Raw genomic sequence first — 27608 nt, forward strand, 5'->3', positions numbered from 1 at the left:
TCTGTCTCTGTTACAGATCGCGCATCTGGTTACATTAGCTCTAAAAATAATTACATCTAGCATAATTTATGGAGAATAGCTACATTGGCCATATATATTTTTTGTTAGATTCGCCATTTTAGGTGGGTAATGCAAACTTTAGATAACTGGACCTAATGGTTTTTGGAGATTATGGCTGCACAGGGAGGGATTACATCACATTGTTAATCAGTATGCAAGGCACAGTTGCATTCCACCTACATAACAAATAGCGTAAAGATCATGCCAAGCCGATCTTGTCATGTTTTATTTGTAATGTGTGCACCTCTAAATTGACAGCTTTCACTGCCGCAGTGATTTCCTGCCACTCCACGTATTTATTTTCGTTTGACACACTACTTAGGCTTCCAAAGAGGATTATTTTCTTTAAAGAACTTCTTTAATTAAAGTTTCATTTTCACAATGTGAGAATTCGAGTCCTTTATTTACACTCCGATCTGCATGGACATGGTGATATATAGGCTAAACAGGTTTATTGTGGGCGTTTCCTGTCCATTTATGGTGGATGTAGGAGTGGACACTAAGCGCGTTCATGTGTACAAATAAATACTTCGTCTGAACTTTGATTTATCGCGAGAAATTGGTGTTGCTAGTCTACGCGGTATTTGGTAAATCTGAGAAAAAACTTCCATTTGGAAAAAAGATGGACCATGTACGTATAGTGCGGATTCTATGCAAACTTTCCTACATGAGGCTCATGTTAGAGCTACAGTAGGAGTTCTTCATCTCGAACTACTTGAACACATCTTTGCTATGGAATGGTAGCTAGATCATGTGATATGAGTGGGTGTGTTCTTTTTCTTCCTTGGATGCTGTTTGCTGACTGTTCGACGTAGCTGGCTGTTAAAGTCCTAAAATGGCGAACTTGCACCTGAGAATTGGGGACTTGGTTTGGTAAGATGGCCATTTTGCTACATGCTGAACATGTGTAATCATACGATACGGTAAATTAGCTTGATGATCATTGCAGTTGTTTTGTTGTAGACGTTCACAATTCTGAGAGTAGTTAATAGCTATTCAAATTGGGTGCAATGGTAGTTGGCACTCACTCGCCTCCGCTATCTCGTTGGTTCAAGATTATATTTTATATTTGTGATATTTATTTCAGGGGGAAGCTTGGCCGTTATCCACCATGGCCAGGGAAGGTGAGTTTACCAAAAAGCCTGAGTCGATTACCCAGTATCCAATCAATGCTTGTAAAAATTATTATTATTTTTTTTTGTAGGTTACTTGGCTGCATGTTGTTAACGTTACTTGGCTACATGTTGAATAAATCGAACAATTAAGTCAGATTACTCTTGTGACACGTTTCATTCGTAAATGTTCGTCCTGTGAGAATGCACTGTATTCATACCATGATTGCTTTAAATTAAGTTAGATACATTCCTTTAATTGCTGGCTGTCCTTGTGCAGTCAAGATTTAGGCCGTCTTTTTCTTCACCATTAGGTTGTAAGTCCCCCCAAGGACTTGAAGAAACCAACAGGCAAAAAATGTTTTTTTGTTAAATTCTTCGGAACCGAAGATCAGTGAGTCCTTCTCTTAAAATTAATGAAGGTTTATTGGAAGCTAGTGTTCAAAGATGCATGTCTGTATCATTAGTATAAAATGTGGTCTTGAGTGTTTGTGTCTTTAATTCATTGTGGATTTTTATTTTTATTTTATTTTTTATTTTTTTTAGTGCTTGGATAAAGGTGGAACAACTGAAACCCTACCATCCACACAAGGAGGAGATGATCAAAATTAACAAAGGCAAAAGGTTCCAGCAGGCAGTGGATGCAGTGGAAGAGTTCTTGAAGAAAGGCAAAGGAAAGGAACAGGTTGCTATGCATCTTTTCAGAATCTATTGAGTTGTGTGAGTGAGTATTGCAGCCCAGTACATATTCCCAATGGCTGTGTTGCTGCATTACTGAGATCTTGCAGCCTTTTTTCTCAGGGTACAGGAGTGTATAGTGACACTTCTAAGCTTCATGCAAAAAACAGAGCTGGAAATGCAAAACAAAGTCCTTAATTTATACATCGTTATAACATGATCAGTGTTTTTGCTTGAGGGCATTGCTTCAGGGTAGAATTCAAGTGATGCAATTTGTGCATTTATGCTGCAGAATTAATATTGGACTGTTATCTAACTGATAATACTGCCCATAACAACAGTTGTCTTATGAGGCCTTGTGTGTGCTACTATGCAATTTTGGGGGGGCTTCCAATCTTCAGTGTGCCTAGCAGAATGACAGTTTCTTTCTGTCCGGATTGCTAAATGTGCCCAATTCCAACTGTTGCCTAAAAAATCTTTTTATCATAACCATAGTTATTCTAAATGTGTACTGCTTGGCATACCTTTTCTCCTCTCTTCTTTATAGAACGGACAATGTACTTTTATTTTACATTTGTTTTATATTTTGTTTTTTAGGCATCCCATAATGCTAGTTCTGAAGACAAAAGCAAATCTATCCTGGCTGGTGGGAAAAAGCGCAAGAGTCCAACAACAGTGAAAGCCCTGTTGGAGGAAGATAAGAAAGACCTAGCCTCTCATAAGCAAACCTTTTTTGAAAAAAATAAGGTTAGTAAATGCATGTTTGTCCTTGCAGTCCTTGTTCTACACATCAAGATTTGATGAAACCATTAATATTCTTCCTTAATGGCTTTTTGTAATGCACTTGGTGTCTTTAAGGGTACACGGATACTTCTCATTGGTATCGGCACTCGACTGATGCAAAATTTAAATGCTCTGTATCGGTACCATAGTTACAGTTTTATGAGTACTGTACTTGCATAAACCTGCTATGCGTAGTCTGCATGCAAGAAATATGAGCACGACAGCAGAAGTATACAGTGCATTCACATCAGTAGTGTGGCAGTTGCAATTGGCCAAGGTGTCAAAACGCATCGATTCATGTTTTAATTCACACGATTGATTTCCATCATATTGATCCTGGCAATGGAAATTTCCACCTGGTGGAAATCACACTGTCCAGTCCAGTCAGTTCTGACCACAGGTTCTTTTAAAACTTTAATACGCTGACATTATTGTAAAAGTTTCCCTTGAGTTTTGTACCGGTTTGAGTATTTGTTTGCGTGAGCTGGCGATTGGAGGTTGGAGCCTAGCTGGAGATATTCTTGAATTGTAACATGCATAATAGACAACAGGTAAATGTTTGTTTCATCCTGTATTGGACCTGTCGCTTCAGGTTTTGCGTTTTTATTTTGCGGGATTAGCCAGGTGTCTAAAACCAAGTGTCATTTCCGGTATCATACATTACAGGAATAGGTTGTATGGAATAACAATATCGTAGAGCCAATGTAATCGGACATACAATTGCTTTATAATGTATAAAAATATCAGCAGAGTACCAGATGGAAATTGGTGAAATTGGTTATTCCAATAGTTATCGCAAATATAGCAGTAGAATATAGAAATGACGAGTAACTTTCATATTTTATTGCATAAATGGTATCCTATTGAGTAGTGATATTCTTGTGTTCACATTGTCCTGGTTTTGGGTTCAGTGCATGGAAATGGAAATCCTCATGCCCAGAAAGTGCCCACAACCGTCTTAGTCAATAGTATGACAACTGTCCTAATGACAATTTTTTGAGGCATATTTGTGAATTATTACTCTCTAGTGGAGTATATTCTTAGGGCTCCGTATGTTTTCAGCAGGTACGACTTCTGGTGACAAAACAGCCGAAATCTGGCAAAATATACATGCTTTTCAAATACAACTGGTTTTACTGTCGTTTAATATATTTGAGTTGCAAGTCTCCGCTTCATAAAAATAAATAAATAAAAGGGTCCAACCTCCAATGGAGTTATTCGGAGATTAAAGGGAGTATTTTATGATGTCATCTGAGTTCAATGAGTTAAGCCTCTCAAGAGACGCCATCCCAGCAAACATAAGATATTTCAGTAACACTTGACTCCCTCGCTATAAGGCTGACAATACACATGCACATGACCTAACAGCTGTCACAAGCTGGCATAACAGACTGTCAGGTTATGTCAAATGACTGTCACATCTTGATTGGTAAATTGTATAACTGTAACATCTGTCATAACATTTACTGATAATTCTGTATCTATCATCTGTTATGCCATCTTATGCCAGCTGTTATGACAGTGTCAACCTCATGGCGAGGGGGACATTTTTTGACGCTAGCTACTTTGTTTAAAAAAATATCTATCTATATCTATATCTATATCTATATCTATAGATATAGATATAGATATAGATATAGATATATATATTTTTTAAACAAAGTAGCTAGCGTCAAAAAATGTCCCCCTCGCCATGAGGTTGACACTGTCATAACAGCTGGCATAAGATGGCATAACAGATGATAGATACAGAATTATCAGTAAATGTTATGACAGATGTTACAGTTATACAATTTATTTATATATATATATATATATATATATATATATATATATATATATATATATATATATATATATATATATAATGTATAGTTTAAGAAGGTAATGTCATTCAACCCTCCCCTTGCCTTTTATTTGCTATCGGTCCTCAGTATCAGCGATCAGTTGAAATGTGAAGGCAAAATGTTTTTTCTTGTTCTCTTAAGGGGTTAACTGACTCTGACCCCTGTACCTTCGGTTCAGCAGTTTCAGGATTCCAGTGAAAAAAACGGGTTGATGGTCAGATATTGTGCTTTACAGCACTGCTAATCAGAATATGAAATTGAATATGCACATTGATTGCACCCTATAGAGGTTAGAAAATGCTGCTCCTCTTGACTTTTTATAAGAAATAAAAAGGGGCCAGGCAACAAAGCTACTTGGTCTGTGGTTCTGAAGAGTTTCTTAGTTTTTTTTATTTAACTTTGCAGGTTGTAGGTGCATTGTCATTTCAGGTGGCCCTTGTGTTGTCTTTGTATGTTTTCATTTCTATTTCATATTGAATAGTTCCTGAATGGAAGATTCTGCCTGTAATAAATAGCAGTTCTATTGAGAATACAACCTCTTCCATTGTAGAAAGTAAAGGATGGCCCATATTTTCATCACTTCCTGCTCAGCCAGACTGAGAAGGTAAGATGCAGTGACTTATTTGCTGGACTACAGAATGCTTTGTGGAACTACATGCTTGATGTGTAGGGCTGCCATTAAATGCATACTGTCATATTGGTTTTTGAAAATCATACCTTTAACTTTGTCTCCTGGAGGTGAATGGTTTGTTGGTTGTTTGACTGGCAGAATAGTGAATCAGACTGGAGCTCACAGATTTACAGGTTTTATTGCACACCGACTTCATTAGTGTCAAAAAATTTGCAAAAAAGGCTGAATATCTGTGAGCTCTAGGCCCTACAGGTGGCCTGTGGACCTTTATTTTGAGGCCCCAAACTTGGGCTGATAATAATCCATAATCTTTGTAATCTTAACCTTAAAAAAAAGAAATCGAAATTGTTTTTACACTGGGCTTTATTTTGTTCTCTGTCCCAATGCTAACGGGCTAAGTTCTCACAAAAGAAAGTGCAAGATAATTAACATTTTTAAACCTTGTGTAATGAGTGAGCAAATCTAGAATGGCACCTTGAACAGCTTCATCCAGAGTTCAGACTCCTATCCACCTAGCTGTGAACAGAATCCACAAAAGTTCTTTCCCAGATGGATTTCAAGCACAGAAAGCCACCTTTAAATTGCAGGCTGGGTTTCTGTGCTGGGTTTCTGTGCTGTTTGTTTTTACCAGCAGCTAAATTCACGGTTTCAGCATTGATCTCTACGTTCAAAAATTAAATAGCTTTATCTCTAAGCAACATGTTTGGCAGATGTGCAATGATGTTCTTCCTTAGTATTTGCAGTGCTTGGCAACTTTCTGGATGTTTTTATTTTAATTATTTGTAAATGGGCGAGTTAAGCCAGTTTGCACTCAGTCCTATGAATAATAATAAAAGCTATGAATGTTTTCCTGAGAATGAGTGCAGATTTTGCCTCTGAAGGGAATTAAGGTGCTAAGGATTCCTAAAGGGTGCGCAGGAAGGATTTAATGGGATACTCCTGACCGTCCAAATGTTTGAGACGGATTCTCACTGCCCGCATGGCTTGACATTTTTGTCGTCTTGGTGACTTAATTTCCTTGAATCTCCTGGGTAGAAACCTTTTGTAAGTAGTGCCGTAACATCTGGGGTAGACATGGCCTATTTACTCCACAGTTTAAGATTTGTAATCAAACGATTGCTTAAAGTGCAGATTCTCAGCTTTTACTTAAAGGGTATTTTATACATTTTGATTTCACCATGTAGGTCATGCTAGGAAACGGTGCACCACTGCAGTTGGCTCCAGTGTAGGTCATTCATATAGGTTTTCAATGTAAAGTTCGGTCAAAATACAAAGTCAATAATTCTTTCCCACAAGGCAAGGTAGTCACAATCAGTTTTTCCCCTTCATAAAATGCCTCCTCGTGCCGATTTTTATTTCAAAGTTATCTTGTTATTAGGACAATACAGCAGTAATGTGGATGAATCAGGGACAGGTTACGTCATTCTCTCACAAGCTTAGTGGAGGAGCCGCATTGGCTTACCTTCTGCGCTCTGGCTCCAAATTTTACAACATGGCTGTGCTGGTAAACTTGAGTTCTTGGGCTTCAGACCGCTTTTCACAAGCCAATGAATAGTGAGTGGTTGATGTAACAGGCACTTGTTCCCTATTTTTATAGTCTATGGTTTAATTGCTTCCGTAGTGCTAGTAGAAGAGATTTCGGTATCTAGTCTTGATTCTCGGTTTTGAATGCCTTTGGAGTCTGTTCGTCATGTTGACACATGCCAATAAGTTGTGCCAATGAAAGTCAAGGAAGCCATTATGAGGCTGAGAAATAGGGAAAATACAGTGACATAGGCCGAAACTTACGCCTACCAAAAACATCAATTTGGAACATTATTAACTAGAGGGTGCACAATGTCGCAATGGGCCTGGTAGGCCATGCATTATGTCTACAGTTGATAACCAAAGAAGTCTCACCATAACGATGTAAAACCCCAAAACACCAGTCTTGACAGATCAGAAACGCTCTTCAGGAGGTAGGCGTGGATGTGTCATTGACTGCTGTCCATAGAAGACTTCACAGGCAGATCTACAGAGGCTCCTCTACAAGATGCAAATCACTAGTCACAGAAAAAACAGGATGGCCAGGTTACAGTTTGCTAAGTATTGTTAAAAAAAAAAAAAAAAAACACAAAAAAAATACCTGTAGACTTCTGGAAAAAGGTTGTTGATTAGACCAAGATTCACTTGTAACTGAATGGTGGCAAGAGTAAAGTGTGGAAGCCAAAAAGGACTGCCCAAGATCCAATGTATTTCTATAGTACAAAAGTATCCCAATGAATACAATCTGATTAGTGTTACAGTAAACCTTTAGTTTAATTATTTTTAATTGCATAACTGCTTTAAAAGGAGATGCATATAGTTAAAACTCACTAGTCGGCATGTCTGACAACTGGCCTAAACTTTGCAGGGAATATCACAGCACAGTGGTATGATGTTATCAGAAGGCTAAATGTGGAGCAAAATGGCAGTTAGTGGAGTTGTTCCCAAATGGCAGGCCTTAAGGTCATCGTGGGAGATTTATCTGTGCAAGCAAAATGAGAAGTTGCTCTTATAAATGTATATAAGTTAGCCAAGTTCCATCCCACAAGTTGATGGAATTGGCTATCTGACTTTGTATTCAGAAAAATAGTAGAGACTTGAGGCCAAGTTTAAGTGGTTGCTGTCTGCTGTCTGCCTGTTCATAAATGGCAGTATGATCAACTAATTGTGTTTACCAATCATTTTGGGATGCAAGTAATTTAAACAAGTTGCGCATAGGTCATGGACAACATATGAAAATAAAACATTTGTGTGAAATGAAGTGTAAATTTAATGGGCCCAACACATTGTCCTTGTAAATGTACAAATCGCTACCTTGTTGCTTAACCAACCTATTGTTTACTACCGTTGTTACCAACTGTTCACGTGCAAGGTTTTGAAAGGAAATTGCATACCAACATGTTGAAGGCAAGACCATTTATGACAATCTTGTGAAATTGAAAAACAACAGTAACAGCTGTTTTTAGAAGTTTCAAAAGTTGAAAATGCATCAACATCCTACATTGTTTGCCCACATACTAGTGGACTAGTTTAGGTTTTCATACTTTTATTTTAGTAACGGCGGTGTGGTTTAATGGTTCTGAATGACACTAGCAAATTGTGTTGAATTGATGTTTTCATTATATTACTGGCGTTTCACAGACCCTCTTATCCAGAGTGACTTCAATTGATTTTTTTACTTTAAGAGTATCCATTTTATGCAGCTGAATATATTCTGAAGCAATGCAGGTCAAGGATACAATGGCATCGGTTAACTTATGTTTTATAGGAAATTTTAACAGAAAATATAAAATGACACTCATTTGTAATCTTTAGAGCAAGATAAGTATGTCAATTCTGTGTTTGTAATGAGGGTATGCAAGAGGGGCACAGAGTCCACCAGACCTCACTTGGCCTTCTGCATGTTTGGTCGATCAGGTCCAGAAAGTAGCCTATGTTCTCCTATGGGATATTTCTTTAGTAAAATTAAAATCCTTAGGAGTGCAATTCACAGGTGATGGTCTTGATATGGAATGAACCATAATCATCCTGTATCAAATTTATTAATGGGAATATACTAAATAATACTTTGTAATGATTCATACTTGCGTACTGCCAAAAAAACAAACTCTTGAATTTGCTTATTTTCTCCACAGCCATGTTCTTCCATGGAGCCCATCAGCAAAAGACTGAAGATTATTGAGGTATTTTTAATATCTTCCTTTGAAAGTAATATTTCATTTTGAATGCTGTCTTTTTATGTGTGCATAATTTAGAATTGGAATTATCTATTGAATCCATTTTGTATCATTTCTACAATTGGAATATTTTGTTTAAACAGGAGGCTGCATCAACATCTATTCAAGCGGCAGACAGCACAGCCATTAATGGTAGCATTACACCTACAGATAAAAGGTAAGCTTCACAAATATTACGTCAGTTATGCTCCCAATTGTTCCATCACCTTGAGATGTGTAACTTTCTTTTCATAATTGTAGTGGTAGTTAACATTTGACATTTGAATAGCCTACTGTTTCAAGTTAATGGTAATGACTTTTTGGCAAGTTGTCTTTACATTAAAAAATGATAATTGCCGTCATGGAGAAAAATATAATTATTTGCCCCCCAATCACAGGATCGGGTTCCTTGGATTAGGACATATGGGAAGTGGAATAGTTTCTAACCTGTTAAAAATGGGCCATGTTGTCACCGTGTGGAATCGCACGGCAGAAAAGGTAGGACTAGAAACTCCTTGGTACAAATTAGTCAGCACTACATTTTAAGTGTGTGTTGTAGCATGGCATATAGACCTTGGAAGTGAAATGTGCTAAATAGTTTTAGGAAGCCCTCTGTTATATACCCAACAAGCTAAAGCCTCATAATTGAACGCTGGAGCTTCACTGTTAAGAATTTTGCATTCATGCAGTTATGCAACTTGATTGAGTTAATTTGAAAAGTAGTTTGTCACTTTGTGTGCTCTTCTTTGATCTAATTGCAGTGCGACTTGTTCATCCAAGAGGGAGCCACATTAGGGCGTACACCAGCAGAAGTCGTGTCCATGTGTGATATAACCTTTTCCTGCGTGTCAGACCCAAAAGCTGCTAAAGATGTAAGTAAGTTTGGCTTGTTGCTGAATGCCTGTTCCAATCAACTTTGCTGCTTCACAAATGGCTGTGGAATAATATACATTTTTATTGTAAGTGGTTTCATGTAAAATGAAGAGGGGGAAAATGCCTCCACGCTATTTAGTGCCCTGCACGTATTAACGTCAGTGTAAATCTGTTCCTCGATCTACAGCTAGTTCAAGGCCCCAGCGGAGTGCTTCAGGGAATCCGACTAGGGAAATGCTATGTGGAAATGTCCACGGTTGACCCGGAAACAATCGCTGAACTGTCGCAGGTAAGCATCACTGCTGGCACCGTCTTTGCGTGGCCTTCATGCCTAAGCCATCTTTACAACAAAGACGCTTCCATTGGTGGATTGTTTAACTTCTGTGACATCATAATCCATTTGATGTTCCATTTGTGCTCACCACACCTGGCTTTACAAATGCAGGTCAACCATTTATCTCACTTAATTCCCAAAGGTCACAAAAGAAAGCATTTTAACACCGGTGTATCCCAACTTCATCCAAGTTACTTTTCAAAATGTGCAGGAGATAATATACTTTTAAACTCTTATTAATTTGTCAAAAAGCCCCATGGCTTACAAAGTAAAGGGAAAGTCATCAGAGGGCAGCCTGATTTCATGGCAAAAGGTTTTGGCCTAAGCATTCATATTTGATGGGTGAATGAGATGGGGAGCGTTCCCTTGATAGTACCATGGCTCATGGGTAAATGGTGTTCCTGCCACGCTTGGATACCATTTTGCTTCATGTCACAAATTGGAATGAATTTCTGCCTGCTGCTGAATTAATTTCCTGGCGTGAAGGTTTGGTAAATTGGTGTGCGATTTTCATGTTCTCCTCAGGGCATCACATCTCGAGGGGGTCGGTTCCTGGAGGCCCCATTGTCAGGCAGCCAGCAGCTGTCTAATGATGGGATGTTGGTTATTTTAGCTGCTGGTGATAGAACTGTATATGAAGACTGCAGCAGCTGTTTCCAAGCTATTGGAAAAACATCTTTCTTCTTGGGTATTTATATTTAAGCAACTCTTTTCAGCAGCTTCATGAATTTATTAACCAAACTTGCATAATAAATGTGTGCATTTCAGTGTACAGTCCCCTCCAAAAGTATTGTAAAGTGATTTCCCAGATGTGTCCTGTTAAATTGAGTCTTAAGTTTTGCCTGTAAAGACTGTAAAGAAAGAAACCGCTGGCATACTGAGCAACAGACATCGAATAGGTCGACCAAAGAAAACAACAGCAGAAGCTGTGAAGAAAAATATCAGTGGCATCACAAACCATCTCCACAGTGCAGGGGTTATCCATAAGTTGCAAACCACTCATCAGTAGTAAGAATTGGAAGGCAAGATTACAATTTACAAAAGTACAGAGATGAGCCACAAAATTTATGGACAGATGAGACCAAGATTAACCTCTACCAAAGTGATGGCCAAGAAGAAGGGGTCTGCTCATGATCCAAAAGATATGAGCTCATCTGTGAAGCACGGTGGAGGAAGTGTCATGGCTTGGACTTGCATGGCTGCTTCTGGAGTGGGCTCACTAATCTTTTTTTGATGATGTAACTCATGATGGTAGCAGCAGGATGAATTTAGATGTCTACAAAAACATTGTGTGCCAACCTAAGGGGGAAGCGTTGAAACTTATTGGGAGGAACTTCATCATGCAAGGCAATGACCCAAAGCACACTGCCAACATAACAAAGGACTTCAATAGAGAGAAAAAGTGGACGTTTTCGGCTGGCCAAGTTGATCACCAGACCTTAACCTAATTGAGCATGCATTTCACCTCCTGAAGAGGAGATTGAAGGGAAACAATCAAAACAAGCAACAACTGAAAGAGGCTGCAGTAAAATCCTGGAAAAGCTTCACAAAAGAAGAATGCAACAGTTTGGTCATGTCAGTGGGTTGCAGGCTTGATGCAGTTATTGCAAGCAAGGGATATGCTACCAACTATTAAGTGTAATTTACTTCAATACACTCTGTTGCAATACTTTTGCTCACTTAAAAATGGGTCGTCTGATACCAAAGGTACTATGTTCTACGTAGTTTAACACATCTAGGTGTAAGTACCGGGAAAGAAAAACTTGTTAATCTCTTTATCTCAACCACAAATGTATTCAGTGTATTGCAAAAACAAAGGAATTGGCCTAGCTGTTCCAATACTTTTGGAAGGGACTGCAGCTCAGGCGTTGCAATCAGTTGTACTTTGAATGGTATTTGATTGTTTGTGGTAAATATACGTAAATGTTGACTTGTCTCTCCTTCCCCCTTTTTTATATAGGTGAAGCGGGGAATGCTGCAAAAATGATGCTAATCCTTAGTATGGTACAAGGCAGCTTTATGGCAACAATTGCAGAGGGTTTAACATTGGCTCAGGTCACTGGTCAGTCGCAGCAAACATTCCTGGACATTCTCTGTCAGGGACAAATGGCAAGCACCTTCCTGGACCAGAAATGCCAAAGTATGTTTAAAGATGATCCAATCACATTAAGTGTCATTTTCTCTGTTTTAAGAGCTTGTAAACAAACATATTATTTACTTTTTCCCAGTCTTTCCATCTTACTCACTGCCTGTAACTTTTCTGTTCAGATATCTTGCAGGGCAACTTCAGACCTGACTACTATTTGAAGCACATTCAGAAAGATCTTCGGTTGGCAATTTCAGTGGGTGATTCGGTCAATCACCCAACTCCAATGGCTGCAGCAGCAAATGAGGTAAATTCTGATCATTTCTCACATATGCATTATATAATCATAAATCTGAATCAAATGTTTGCCACTCAATTTGTAAGGATCCCTCTTGTAGTTATCATTTTGAAGCACTGTCATTATCCATATTGTCTTATCGCTCATTATTACTGTAAGGTAGGATTACATCACATAACCAATGGAGATGATACAAACCCAGAGAAAGTTATATAAACCCATAGAAAATGGTTCCCTGTACCTGATGAAAACATGAAGTGCATTGTGCTTATTACCTGCTTTTTTTCCTTCTTTTTTTTTTTTACACCTTTTTCGCAATAGGTGAGGTTAGAAATCAAGTTACTAAAAATTTTTACTTGTTTAACTCAATTTATTGGTTACACAAATGCACTGATCACCATGGCATTAATCAGTTTTCATTGTTCAGAAATACCCCACATGCACTAAACTAGTCGTCAGTCAGATCTTAATACCCACCAAGTTGTCTATTGTAAAAACGGTAAAATTATCTGCAAGAATATGACCAAGCAAGCACTATTGGTTCAATGGTCTGTGATATGGAATTATTAAATGAAGGCAATCTCCTGACTCTAAGCTATCCTACTTTTTTCACTTACAAAGCTGAAAAATATGTGAAGTGTCCAATAATTGATTTGGATGAGTTATTGAACTGCTTTATCTAAATGTCACATTTTGGAATTTTCAAGCCTGTGGCAGATTGCTTATTGTGATCCTGGTGGAGGGGACTTTGTATCAGGCTCCATTTATAGTTCTATGTTCTGCCACAAGGTGGCGACCAAGCTCAGTCTCGGTTTGACCAACAATACAACTGACGCAAGTTAGCCAGTTACCATTTTAATACTATAATCCATATAATGGATACGTGTTTAGAATTTGTAAATTGGTTCTTGGTTAACGGTGTTTAACATGCGACTGGTCTTTTAACATTACCCTCCGCTCCTTGCACATCAGTCTGGGAATGTTCTGTATTGCTCATATCTGGAAAATTGCCTAATGCGTTGCATGGCCATATCCAGAGGGACTTGCATTGTACATTACCCTCGCATTACATTGTACTTTCATTGTAAGTCGTTCTGGATAAGACCACCTGCTAAATGAGTAACTTAAGCTCTGAAGTAAACTACTGGACTAGGTAGGCAGATGACACATTCCTTTTTTTGGCAATTGGATTGTTGCTCCCAAGCTGCAAGATGACAGGTTCTGTGATCCCGTACGTGGCATTTGTCAACAGCAAATGCCTCAGTTTCAATTTGAGCTAAGTAGCCGACTTCAAGTGGGATCCATTAAAAGCTTTGCTTAACTGTGTTCATACTGCCAACATCAGGCATCAAGTAGGCTAATTGTCCCCCACCAAAAGAAGTCAGAGGTGGCGACAGTGCTTGAGGGACAACATGTTTACTATTTGGTTGTTTTCATAACAATAATGTGTTTAGTCTGAGTTGCTGATTCTTTGCCTGTCTGATGAAAAGCTTGCGTTTTCACTTTCTTCCCCACAGGTCTATAAGAGGGCAAAAGCCCTGGACCAGTCTGACAACGACATGTCGGCAGTGTACAGAGCTTATATTCACTGAATCTTACAATGGGTTTCAGACTTTCCTCCATATATGTATACACTTCAATATAATTTTTATATTTACTTTTTTATGAATCTGCTCAGATTCTGCCTATTTGGCAGCAGTGATATTTCTTCCCATATGCGATGGGAACTGTTTGTAAGCCTAAGTATTGCACTGACTTTGTACTAGAGTAATTGCTTATTCAGCTCCTCAGTGTTTATAATAGGGTGAAATGCAGTATCTCTTGTATTAAATGTATACCTTTTATTCATTGCACTCATTTTTAAAGGGGATTAAGGTTGACTTGTCATTCATGGCCACTCATGAGTTCTATTATTTAAATTTGCTATCTGTACTCTCCTATCTTCGTCCAGGGTGATGTAAATTAGAAAATTGTTTATATTGAGAGCTGGCTCAAGAGGCATCAAGAAAATACCATTTCAATGCCTTAATATTGTAACCCACATGAGATGTATTTATTTAATTTTCTGAGGCTTAATTCTCCAATACAGAAAACAGGGGAAATTACATTCCCATATCTTGCAATTGTAGCATATCCAATGCCTTAAAATATAATACATTTATAGTTAACTGTTAAGGAAACTTACATGGGGTAGTTGATGTTCAAAATATGTGCAAAGTATTATAGTATCTTTGTACTATCAATTATTAGAATTTAAACCTATGAACTCTTATTTTATAATTTCATTATGGACTGTATATCATTGAATGAATTGCAATGAATAGTTTCCTGTGTAAATGTTGCCAAATCCTTACCCACCCCATCTCTAATGATGTGCTGCTAGTTCAGCTGCATTTGACATTTTGTGCTTTAACACTTGTGCTGTTATTCACAGCACATGAAATGGAACAGTGTACATGTATTTTATCCAGAACTCACCAATGCCATTCCACCTTTGAAATAAAAAAACCTGTATGTTTGGGAGTTGTGTACACCCATAAAAATATACGTAATGCAAAGTATACTCTAGAAATTGAGCATGCATTTTTAAAGGATATTAATTTTGGTTATTAATGGTATAATGGGTGGCATTGGATTGAATTTGGAAAATATTTTATCATATTTAATAAAGTAAAACAATAATACTTAGGAAACATTGTGGGCTTTACTTTCTGTAAGTGTCTTGTTATTTTATAGGTAAATTTTCACCTCTATAAAATATGTATAATGTTAATGCATTGTTAGAAATATTTGTTTTAACTGACTATCATTTTAGTCAGCCTAGTTTTATGTATTCCAATAAACCTTTCCCTTGTACATTTTCAAGGATATGCATTTGTCAAAATAATTCTAAACTGCATAAGCTTGTTTCAGTTAAGTGATATGGCTACTCTGTAATTCTGAAATATACAATCTGTTGTGTGTATGACTAGTGTTATTCTGTGTTCCATTTTCCTTATTTTGTCAACATGCTGAATAAAAGAACAGGTTTATGTACACCGTGCAGTTTAGAGACTTGTTTTGGGCTGTGAAGTGAAAGAATTGGGAGTTTTCTGAGGTTACCTTATTCATGTTTTATATTTGTGTTGCATAACCAGTCCTTGCACCTACATGTATTTACATGACCAGGGGTTATCTTGTGTTTAAAAGCATTTGTACCAACTGAATTACCATGCTATTAAGTGACTGCCATTTAAAAATGATTTTAAAAAATAATCTACACATGGGAATTTCCACAATAATGGGTAAATAACGCAAATGTACTTGCATTACAAATAAGCCCCAAATATTATTGTAATGGAATTGAATCCTCAAAATAATAAAAATTGCTCATCAAATGCCATGCACTGTGATGCACCCGCCCAAACAAGACCCGAAAATAAGGTACGCTTATATTTTTATTAAAACATGTTAAAACCCAGCCTTTGTTCACATCCTGTAACTATTTGCGAATCATGCATTCAAACATTTTAATGGAGCAATAAGGTCATCAAAGCTAGCCTAATAACCTTCTAGTGATTTCAAAGGCATTTCGATACCGACAAGGCAATGGGGAGTCAAAATACCTGGAGCTGAGGACGGAAAAGCTACGGGAGTTGAAAATGCGTCTTGTGATCACTGACAACGATACAGCCTATCGGTGAGCGGAAGTTGTAACTGGGTCCACCCAAAGAAGGCGGGGCATATATATGTAGCTAACACGATTGTTACTAACAGTAGGCAATACAGCTGTGTGAAGACATATATGGTAATTCGCAGAATCATATCCGTATACCTTGTTAGCGTTTTAGCTAGCTAGATATAAACGTTATATGACTATCTTATGATGTCGGCGGCGAGTCAAGCAGAAAGAGCCGTCTTGGTAAGTGAAAGTGACGTGTAACAGCGTTTGCAAGCTAACGACGATGTCCACATACCTCGTCAGTGCTGTTGACAAGCAGGCTAACAGTCATTACGTTTACGAAATGTGTCAACTAACACTGATTTGCAGATTTGGAGTGCACCCTGGTCTGCGTGCCTCTGCATAATTTATATATGCGGTCAAGAGAAGAGATATTGAGGCTGCTTGAATGAAGATGTCTGTTTGGTTTGTTATAGCTCGGCGACTCGCTGAAAGTAGGAATTAATATCCTGAACGTTAATCATTTGTTTAACCTAAGATATAGCTACTGTAGAGTGCCATGCCCTAAGCCAAGCTCAATCATTTTTGGAGAGAAACATTAAGCATGATATTTTTGAGTATTTGCTATAGCTATAGTTAATGTTTTGGTTTGCTCACTAGGCCTACTTGTTCGCATAGTAGCATCACTTTCTATGACATTGTCTTTCGAAGTTGATGGGCATATATGTTTCTGTTTCATATTTGGAATTTACTATCTGTTTAATGCCGGTGATTGACTTTTCTCTGATGTCAGGAAGAAGAATTCAAATGGCTTTTGAAAGAGGAAGTCCATGCTGTCCTGAAGCAGCTGAAGGATATATTGAAGGTAACACTTTAATCTGTACACAAGCTCATTAATGCAAATATCTACTCGCCCAATCATGTGGCAGCAACTCGAGGCATAAAATAATGCGGACATGATCAAGAGGTTAGGTTGTTGTCCAGATTAAAAAACAGAATGGGGGAAAAAGTGACCTCGACGGTGGAAATCTTTGTTGGTGTCAGACAGGGTGGTTTGAGAACAGAGGCTACAGTGGGCACAGGATCACCACAACGTGATAGTTGAATATTGGGAAAACATTGCCCGTTCTGATGAATCTTGATATCTGTTGCAACATGCAGATGGTAAGGTCAGAATGTGGCGTAACATTAATTAATTTATCCATCCTGCTTCCTGTCAACGGTTCACGCTGGTGGTGGTGTAATGATGTGGGTAATGTTTTCTTTGCAAACTTTAGGCCCCTTAATACAAATTGAGTATTGTTTAAATGCCACCGCCTACCTGAGTATGTGCATGCCTTTGGCTACAGTCTACCCATATTTCACACTTTTCCTGTTTGCAGTTTTATTTTGCACATTATTAAGCTGTAATTCAAGCTAAAAGTGCTTTGGAAAAATGGATAGCTTTTTGTTCTTATTTTCTCCCTTTTGGTTGTCCAGTAACGTCCTTTTTTTCATTACTGTACATTCTCTTCTCACAGGAGGCATCGCGCCGCTTTTCAATGCCAGCAGGAGGTCTGGAAAGCCAACTTAAACAAGAAAATTTCATTCTGGGTAGTTCAACGTAAGTAACAGACTAAAAGCAAATGTAATTTGCCTTATACAAGAACATATCCAAATGATATACGTAGTGGTGTATCCAACATTTTCGGAATCCAAATTCTCTCTAACCACACCCATTTTTAAACAAGGGCATAATTTTGGAGGGCACTGTATTGGTATATATAATTTATTTGCATTGAAAGAGAGCATTGACATTTGGCTTGCCTCAATGTTTAACAGTGCATCATTGATCACCTGTCATTACTGTAAAAAATGATTGGGTTACAGCATGTGGTGCCAGCATATTCTCATAATAACAAATACTCTATATTAAGTGCTTGGGCTCAGGGTTGAATCTGTAATGTGAGTAATTGTCTTTTGCCTTTGTGACCATCATCTTCGAATTCCAAATGTATACTGCAATGAAATGCCTTGATATGCAACTAAACTTGAATTAATACAGTATTTTGGAATAACATCTTAATACGATGCTGCTTTCTAGAAAATGAAGATTCAATCACCCTGTTAGACCCTAGTTTGTGAAAATAATTATTCTTATAAAGCCACCTGAATTCACTATGGGAAGGAAATTAACAACATCAATTATCTGCTTTGTGAATGGGCCTTTCACTGTCCATCATGATTATTGATGAAGAAGAATTCGTTTTTTGATGCGGATTGTGATCCAAATGACTAATTCGCTGGCTTATTGTTGAAATAATGTATTAATCAGCTCCTTCCCTGTAATTAACAAGTAGAACCGCAAACAAGGATGAGAGTAATTGCATGCACAGACCTTTTTGTCATTTTGTCATTTAGTCTCATCACCGTTTAATTTGCTTTTGAGGAATCCCAATCTACCTCTACTTTGATATATAAAATATGATGTATATATACTTCTTTAGGTGTGGTTCCAGCATAAGCCCCCTGGGGCTTCCAAACCTCTCCTGCACATTGGTTAAATATTTGTTCTGTATAACTGTCCTGACTTGTACATTTGTGCAAAATGTCCTATACCTGCAAAAGTATCCTCTGAAATAATCATGCCATTCCTTTTTAGCATGGACCAAGTGAAAGGAGTGCTAACATTACAAGGGGAAGCTTTAACCCAGGCTGTAAGTACATGTACTGGAGTGATCCAGTGGTCTTGGGCAAAAGCTAGATACTCATGCTGTGTTTTATTATTGTCATCATCTATGCTAGGTTCCTGGAGTAACTTTTAACTAAAGTAATGTTTTGTCTGACAGGATATCAATTTGAAGATGCCCAAAAGTAATCAAGTAATGCATTTTGCATTTCGGGATGACAAGCAATGGAAAATGCAGCAGGTTTGACCTGATTTCTCATTTGATTTCTTGTGACTTTTTTTATATGGTAGTTATATAACCTTTTATATAACTAGAACTGCCTCACAGCAAGGAGGTCCTGGGTTCGAATCCCCGTCGGCCAGGGCCTCTCTGTGCGGAGTTTGCATGTTCTCCCCGTGTCTGCGTGGGTTTCCTCCGGGTACTCCGGTTTCCTCCCACAGTCCAAAGACATGCAGGTTAGGCTGATTGGAGAGTCTAAATTGCCCGTAGGTATGAGTGTGTGAGTGAATGGTGTGTGTGCCCTGCGCTGGACTGGCGACCTGTCCAGGGTGTATTCCTGCCTTTCGCCCAATGTATGCAGGGATAGGCTCCAGCCCCCCTGCGACCCTGTTCAGGATAAGCGGGTTAAGATAATGGATGGATGGATGGATAACTAGAACCTTTTATATACCTTTTACGCAGTTACGCAGTGGACAGTGTTGTTTTCTCTGCAAGCATCTTAATCACTTGATCAACTCCAATCTAATTTATGATTTCCCCAGATTCAGGACGCCAGGAACCATGTGAATCAGGCTCTTCAGCTGCTGAATAGCCGCGATGAGAGTTACCACTTTAAAACAGGGGCAGAAGTTAACAAGGTTAGTCATAATTGTCTAACACCATTGTTGTCCAGAAACAAAAACGTTGAAACCCTCCCCCCCCACCATTGGCTGTGGCAGTTGGAACCAATTTTCAACCAATGAGCTTGAATTAGTGTACAACAATGTTTTGGTACAGAGTATCAGTCAGTCAACTGTATGTTTTGACACCAGAATTTAAGGACTAAAAACGCATGCAGAGGGTGAGTCAACATGTCAGTGAGCCTTTTTCAATGATAGGGAAGGGATTTACAATGTTCTAGTAACAATGTTTTAACACAAAAATCTTACCTATTGTACCTTTAAGTGATAGACAGGCATACATGTTATGTTTGTTTCTTGCATACAGCTAATGGACGCAGTGATGATGCAGTTAACGCGGGCTCGTAATCGTCTCACCACCCCAGCCACTATGACACTGCCTGAGCTGGCCTCCAGTGGCCTCATGGTGGGTGCAGTATAAATCAAACACACACACACACACACAAACCTATACCAACGCTGTGGTCCCCCTTCACCAGCTATCTTTTTCTTTTTAGAAAATGTTCGCACCCCCAATGCCCGGAGATCTGATGGTGAATTTCTACATCAACCTCAGCAAGCTGTGTCTGACTGTCTATCAGCTGCACGTCCTGCAGCCTAACACTACCAAGGTAGCGACGGAAGACATTTCCAAATTTTTTACATTTAATAAGCGCAAACCCTGTGAATCTAGTCAGTCCCAAGTGTAAAATGTCTTGCATAGAGAGTGATGTTATAGGGGGCATTGAGTATGTAAAACTGGACTAAAAACATTGTGAAATGACGACTGTGGTTATGCATGATGCTTTTCTTAGTATGTTTTGGAAGGTCGACACAGAATTTATAAAAAGTAAGTGCATGTTGACCAAATGATAGAGGATGATTTGTAGGAGAGTGTATACTGTCTGCACTCTCCTCCATTGGCTGTGAAGATTTCAAATTGGGGAGAAAATTGGGGGAAAGTTTTCCGAATAATATAAAGATGAATGTTGCAAATTTGCCTTTATTGTTTTGTAAATTATATATTTTTTTATCACAGAATTTTAAACCTGCTGGAAGTTCAGTTCTGCACAATCCTGGTTCAATGTTGTAAGTATGCTTACAAATTATGCATTCATAATGGATGATGTGTTGGTTTCTTTAATATGAAATCAAAGATGCACACATTGTAGACGGCTTTATTAAGGTGTTAGATTTGATTTCCCAGTAAATATGTGCTATTATTTACGCCAATTAGTTTGCTAAGGAACTGCATAATTTCTTATTGCTATTTACTGTAACTAAATAACTTTCAAGTAATTTTCCATAATGCTAGAAAAAAACTCTGTGATTGCGTCACCAAATGTTTGCTCAGTAATATTAAATATGTAAGGGACATGATATAATATCAAATACCTTACAATCACTGGTAGGATGTCATTTTCTGTATGTGTGTACAATATGGTGCAAGCAACATTCCCCCCATTATACAATGCAAATAGTCCCCTTCCATTTACAGTGCACTTCTTTCTCAAAACTGTAATTTTACAATTTAATGATAATTAGAGATAATTTAACTAATGATATAGACGGCCTACATGAATATAAAATTACAACATAACGGTACCAATCTGCTGCTGCCACAATCTGGCATGGCCAGTGGGCGGGGCTTCAGGGGCTGGTGCCCATTTTCTTGTTAAATGTGAAAATCAGAATGTGATGATGATTGATATGAAGAATGTTTCTGTTCATGTTGTCGAGTGTACTAACCATGCGCAGATCTGCTCTCTGGGTGTTAACTCTGCACTCATTTCTCCATCAGTGAAGTCAACAACACAAAATTTGAAGTTAGCCACGTGCACAAAGTGGAGTGTGTAGTCCCCTGGCTCAACGACACCTTGGTGTTCTTTACAATCTCCCTGCAGCTCTGCCAGCAGCTGAAAGATAAGGTGGGTAGAGCCTGGCTCTCACAATACAGGAGGACAAGAGGCATGGCCTCTACTGTCCTAAACACCCATATTGCAGCATAGCCAAGCCAGATCTCCAAAACAATTTCACTGATGTTGTTATGTTGTAATTTGGTGTCACATGGTTGCAATTGATTTATTTGGCTTCAGATTTGAAAATGCACAAAGGCGGTATGAAATGTCTTTCGTTTTTGTTAATGCAGTTCTGGACGTAAAATATTTGATTATCCAAACGACTGTCTTTCTTAAGTTTTGCTTTATTAAGAATTGCATTTATGTTTTTGATTTTTCCTTTCAGATTTCTGTGTTTTCCAGTTATTGGAACTATGGACCATTCTAGTCAAGGCCTGTTGCTGTTTTCTGCTGGTCAAAGCTATCTTGTGTAGTTGTCGATATTTATGAAGGCTACACCATACAGAAAGAAAATTGTAGAGCACATTAAACAAAGCATCCTCAGCTCTTTGTTGTAAGCTGATTTGAGGTCTGTCAGAGCCAATAAGGCCTAAGACTTTGCTGATACCTGCCACTGTCTTTATTGTGGTTTGATCAGAGGGAGCAATTTAAATTCAGGTACACAAAATTCTTTAATGTCAATATATGTCTTTGCCGAGAAGTTTGGAACATGTCCATCTGTGAAAGCTCACTGTCTGTCTTGCATATTCGTGCTGTTCCGTGTGCTGTTTCAGTATTTTATATTATTGCTTGTGGTTCTGTATTTTATGGGCTAATTAGTTATCTAAATAAGTACTCATTAGAAAAGGGACCCTAAAATATAATGCTTAACACTTCCACATTTAATTTATTTTCTCACAATAAGCTTAATCTCTACATAAACCAAACTTTATTTTATTTTTATTTTTTATTTTTTAATTCAGTGTCATCCCATGTCAACACATGAGCAGTACAACTGCCACTGTGAAACAGAAGTTGTACCATTGTTAAGTGTAGGCGATGGCATAGAAGGATATAGATGGCAATTGATTTATAATTGTTTTATATTTATAATCGGTTATATTTATTTATTTATTGAAATGCAATGAATTACTATGCATTTACTTGTTTATGTGCTGTTTTTTGTGTTGCCCTCACCCAATTCCCTGTTGACTGAATCATATTTCATGAAAAAAAAAAACTAAAAATGAGGGTTAGAGTAAGCCATTGTAATGCGTTACAATGCATGTGGACCAAATTTTTGTGCAATAAATATGTATAACAAAACAATACCTGGAGTGGAGAAAATGATTAAAGATTCCATTGAAGTTATTCAAGGTGTTTGCCTTGTAAAGTAAGTGCTGCACTCTGAAATAAAAGTGTTTCATTTCACTCACCAAGCACTTTATTAGGAACATTTTTACTTAATCACATAAATAAGTAGGTGTAATAATCTAATCAGGCAATTGTGTGGCAGCAGTGCAATTCATAAAATCTGCAGATACGGGTCAGGAACATAATTTAATGTTCACATCAATGATCAGAATGGGGGGGGGGACATGATCTCAGTGATTTCGACCGTGGCATGATTGTACCAGACTTGGCTGGTTTGAGTATTTCTGTAACTGCTGATCTCCTGGGATTTTCATGCGCACTAGTCTCTAGAGCAGGGGTTGGCAACCCTGCTCCTGGAGAGCCGCAGGGTGTGCTGGCTTTCGTTGTTACTTGGCATTAATTGATCAATGAAAGCCGTTGATTGCACAGTTAACTCACCTCACCTGGTTTCTTGGGTCTGGATCGGTTGCTTATTTTAAGGTGGAGACGAAAGCCAGCACACCCTGCGGCTCTCCAGGACCAGGGTTGCCGACCCCTGCTCTAGAGTTTGCAAAGGATGGTGCAAAAAAAATTATCCAGTGAGCAGCAGTTCTGCAGACAGAAATGCATTGTTTATGAGAGACGGCAGAGGAGAAAGGCCAGACTGGTCAAAGCCGACAGGAAGGTGACAGTAACACAAATAACGTATTAGTCTATTAGGTATTTATTAAAGTGCTCACTGAGTTCCATGCTGTGCAAAATCCGTCTTTGAAAAATTGGTTTTTGTGCAAGGTGAAGTGCTTGAATATTGTAACTAAGAGAATATCCAATGTGAACGTGGAGTTACGTTATCACTGGAGAAAATTACATTTATTCACATCCATAAAATAATGATTAGGCAATATTAGGCAAATGATCATTTGCCTAATATTCAGGCAAATTCAACACAAGCAATTCATGCTTGAAAGCCGACCAAATTGTCTGAATTGAAGCAGTTCTTCATAGAAGAGTGGGCTAAACATAATTGTTTGCTAATATTTCTGGTAAAGGTGGTGCAACCAGTCAAGTTTACAGGGGCAATTACTTATTCCCATGGCTGATATGGGTGTTTGATAACTTTTATCCTTAAATTAAGTAATGATTAAAAAAAATGTTTTATGTAGTGTTGGAAGACAACCATTCAGTATGATAAATATGCAATAATAGAGGAAATTAGGAATGGGACTTGGGCGCTATAAGTGAAATGGTGTTTGTAAATTGTATTGCTGCCCACTTAAAGTATCAGTGTAGATCATTTGCACCTGGTAATAATTGACTTTTAAAGCCACAAGATATACTGTAGAGAATACTGCAGTTCCAGTTTCCTTAATGTACAATGGGAAGAGTTATTGTTGGCTCCAAATTGTGGTCAGGTGCATGCTGTTAGCTTTAATTGTCCTTGAGATGTGTCTAGAACTTGATTGGAGTCCACCTGTCGCAAATTGAATTGTTGGACATAGTTTAGAAAGGCACACACCTTTGTATTTAAGGCCCCAAATTCACACTGCATGTCAGGGCCCTATTTCATATATGTCGCTAACCGATTGTTGATTGTTGATGTTTTTGGAAAACGTCAGGACATTCAGTTTCATAAGGGGATTTCACAATTTTGACAGGCTTGTTGCTGGGACAATCGTGTCTTAAGGTCAGACTTGTAAAGCCCTAGGGTTAAAGTTAGGTTAGGTGGATAACATGTACGTGGCTTTTATAAACCACCTGGTCAAATGGGCTCCCCCTTTCAATTAAACTCCTTAATTTATGACATGTACTGCAATGTAATGTAATGCAGTGTTTGAGAATTCCAGTGATAGAGGCTGGGTGCTGAGCATTCTGATCGATCTGAGAACAGGAATTACAACCCAGCAACCCAATTAGTGTGTTCATTAGTGTGTTCCACAGCACTATTAAAGAAATAGGTAGAGAAATTTAATTAAAAGAAAGACCATAATTATAATGTGTTAAATCACACCCAGACAGCAGAAATTGGCTCAGCTTTTGTTCTCAGATCTCAGAAAACGTATTTCCTCAGCTCCAGGCTTTCTCACTTCAAAACAGGGGATCGGTTGCTACAGGAGACTTTAGATAAAATGTAATATTAGACAAAGGGAACCTGCGTAAACAAAAAACATTTTTGAATTACTATTTCATTTATTGAATGAGTTATCAAAAACATACTTAAAAAAGTATCTGCCCCCTTACTTAATCAACAACTTAATCACCACGAAGTATCTACAAGCACACTATGCCACAGTCAAAGGAAATTACCAAAAAAAATTAGAAATCAGTCTGGAAAGCGTTACAAAGCTCTGGGACTCCGCTAAACTACAGTGAGAGCCATAATCTCCAAATGGAGAACACTTGGAACAGTGGAGAATCTTCCCCGATGTGGCTAGCCTGCCTGAATTTCTCTAAGGATGCAGCAACAACTCATTCAGGAAGTCACAATAAAGCGCTGAAGAACATCCAAAGAACTGCAGGCCTCTCCTGCCTCAGCTAAGGTCAGTATTCATCACTGGGCAAAAACGGGACCCATCCTGCCAAAAGCCAAGTTTGGCCGGCTCACGTGGGGCAGCAATAATTGGCTCGCTGCTCCAGAGGGAGGGACTTGGCAGGGTTATTAGATCGCCGCACAATAAGCACCTCGGGCGCCTCGGAATCACGGCAACGGGCATGAGACGAGACGGCTTGAAGAAGGCGTGTCGTTCTCATTCGGGCCGCCGAGGGACGGGGTACGGGAGGTACATCTAATACGACTACCTCCAATTGAATCAGACGAGGTACAATTGGCTACCAAATTGGGAGAAAAAAGGGAAAAATCTGGAAAAAAAAAATTAAAAAAACGGGACCCATGAGAGAGTACGAAGGCAGAAACTACTGCTAACCAAGAGAAACATCAGTGCTCATCTAACATTTGCAAAAAAACACCTTGGGATAATGTTCTATGCACAGATGAGTCAAAAGTGGAATTTTTGGATGAATGCCTAAGATTAAAACGGATTTTCTTCTCAGGGTAACTGTTGGGAAGGTAGAACAACTTTCTGTCAAGCTCATACATACAATCTTTCAGTTCTTAATAAAATAACAATATTATCCACTCTTCATTTGGCTTTATCAACTGTTTTAAACTATTTTTAAACACAATACACCTTTTGCCAGTTTTATTTTTTAAAATGCCATATCTATTAAAATATAATAGCTATTTCTCACATAATAACAATGAAAAGGAATGGCCTTGAAACTAGGTGCTTTTCACAGACAGCATACTTTTCCTTTGAATTGATTGTGTGCAGCTTGATGTAACATAAAGGCCAGTTCAGTGGCAATGAAGAGCACGTATTCTCCTTATTCTATTTACTGCAATAGGTATGGTGGTGCTTACACACAGAGCAGTCATGCTTACTGTAAATAGACATGAAGGCGAATCGTGGTTTGAATATAAAACACTTCAATAAGGCAGACATGCAGACCTTGTGAAGGGGATTTCTGAACTGAAAATGTGGCTGTCTACAGTGGTTGTAGACAAGGTTGGGTGCTAGCCCTGCCTCTGGAGACTCAGCTTGACCTCCTGGTGGCATGTGATTGGGCTGGTGGCAGCATTGCGTGTTGGTCATGGTGCACTGTCGGTCAGTTGTTTACGAGTGGGTCACAGCCCACGTCAGAGGTGCAGCCATGCTTTTCTGTAAGTACAATGTTTTGCATGTGGGCTAAAAACTCAAATAGTAGCCTAACTGATTTACAACTGACTCATTGACATTCACAAGTGTAAAGGTAGTCTTCATTTCCCTATCAATCCCATAGCTGGCAGATAGCTGGGTAGTAGAGCTTGTGACATATGTGTGAAAATGGATAATATTTGAGCACGGAAGAAGGTGCATGGATAAGCTGCACAGCAGAGATGCATGTTATTGCGAAGCCAGTGGCAGGCTCGCAACAGGAACCCATCACACATTGTGAGCATGACTGTGAGAGAAAGGCCCAAAGCTGGGAGAGAAATACCAAAACCTGGGAGAAATCAGCATGGAATTAGGGGTCATTACGTTGATGAAAACTGAATGCGAGGCAGGGTTAGACATTTGGAAATTTACCGTTTGCCAGCATGAAACTTCCAAATCATCTGCGTAACTATAGGCTGTAAAGCCCATGGAAGGACGCCAAGACACCAAAAAGCACCAGAATAAAATAATCAGGTGCTGAGAATACATAAATGCAGGCTGGGCAGAAATGCTGGGTATGCTCCTGTGCAGTTCAGTGGAGAATTAGTGAGAATGGAAGTGATGTAGAGGCAGGATGGAACAGGAGGGGACAGGATCGGGGTGTATTTTGGATTTGAGGTTTGGGGAGGCTTAGCCCCCTATGAGAAAGAAAAGGGGGTGTTTGTCAGTGTTTGTTACTGTGCATAGCTGTCACTGTAGTGATTACGAGGCAATAACTTAATCCTGTGGAAAGCAACTAGGGTGAACTCATGTAGTCACCGTTACCTTATGAAAACCCAACTCTGGCTCTGTTGTGTTCTGTTGTGTGTCATTCACAGTATAAAATAAAAATCATTATGTGCGGGCATTCTTGGTCATTTGTATTATGTGCCTGTACCTTTCTCGGAAGATGCAGCTGCCAGACTGAGCTGTTATTTTTATCATGTGGGATTTCATCATATAAATGAACAATACATTTGCACTTGACTAACATCAAAACGTATTACTATATTAATTTTGCTTTATTATCATCACA

General features: G+C 38.6%; 2 protein-coding genes across 6 annotated transcripts; both read left to right on the top strand.

Moving 5' to 3' along the window:
• The first annotated feature begins 633 nt into the window (after nt 1-633).
• Nucleotides 634-15478, top strand: LOC133122834 (cytokine-like nuclear factor N-PAC). 4 transcript variants are annotated; one of them, XM_061233047.1, is made up of 16 exons: nt 634-691; nt 876-933; nt 1148-1184; nt 1487-1566; nt 1719-1857; nt 2448-2597; nt 5031-5084; nt 8771-8818; nt 8956-9029; nt 9250-9349; nt 9613-9723; nt 9912-10013; nt 10584-10746; nt 12019-12198; nt 12327-12451; nt 13960-15478. In XM_061233047.1, exons 2-16 carry the CDS (start codon nt 896-898, stop codon nt 14032-14034), a joined length of 1476 nt encoding a protein of 491 aa, XP_061089031.1. In that variant the 5' UTR covers nt 634-691; nt 876-895; the 3' UTR covers nt 14035-15478. The 4 variants fall into 4 exon arrangements, with proteins under 4 accessions (XP_061089031.1, XP_061089030.1, XP_061089033.1 ...); XM_061233046.1 differs by lacking the exon at nt 634-691 and having other exon boundaries at nt 698-933; XM_061233048.1 differs by lacking the exon at nt 634-691 and having other exon boundaries at nt 903-983.
• Nucleotides 15479-16151: 673 nt separating this feature from the next.
• On the top strand, nt 16152-22817 carry LOC133122135 (protein rogdi homolog). Of its 2 annotated transcripts, none has more exons than XM_061231878.1 (11): nt 16152-16343; nt 16897-16968; nt 17624-17706; nt 18745-18799; nt 18932-19012; nt 19534-19629; nt 19979-20077; nt 20169-20282; nt 20690-20739; nt 21452-21578; nt 21895-22817. In XM_061231878.1, the coding sequence occupies exons 1-11, from the start codon at nt 16305-16307 to the stop codon at nt 21934-21936; spliced, it is 858 nt and encodes a 285-aa protein (XP_061087862.1). In that variant the 5' UTR covers nt 16152-16304; the 3' UTR covers nt 21937-22817. The 2 variants fall into 2 exon arrangements, with proteins under 2 accessions (XP_061087862.1, XP_061087863.1); XM_061231879.1 differs by lacking the exon at nt 16152-16343 and adding an exon at nt 16381-16568.
• The last annotated feature ends 4791 nt before the right edge of the window (nt 22818-27608 follow it).

This window comes from Conger conger, chromosome 2 (assembly GCF_963514075.1).
Source record: "Conger conger chromosome 2, fConCon1.1, whole genome shotgun sequence".
NCBI classification, from domain to species: domain Eukaryota; kingdom Metazoa; phylum Chordata; class Actinopteri; order Anguilliformes; family Congridae; genus Conger; species Conger conger.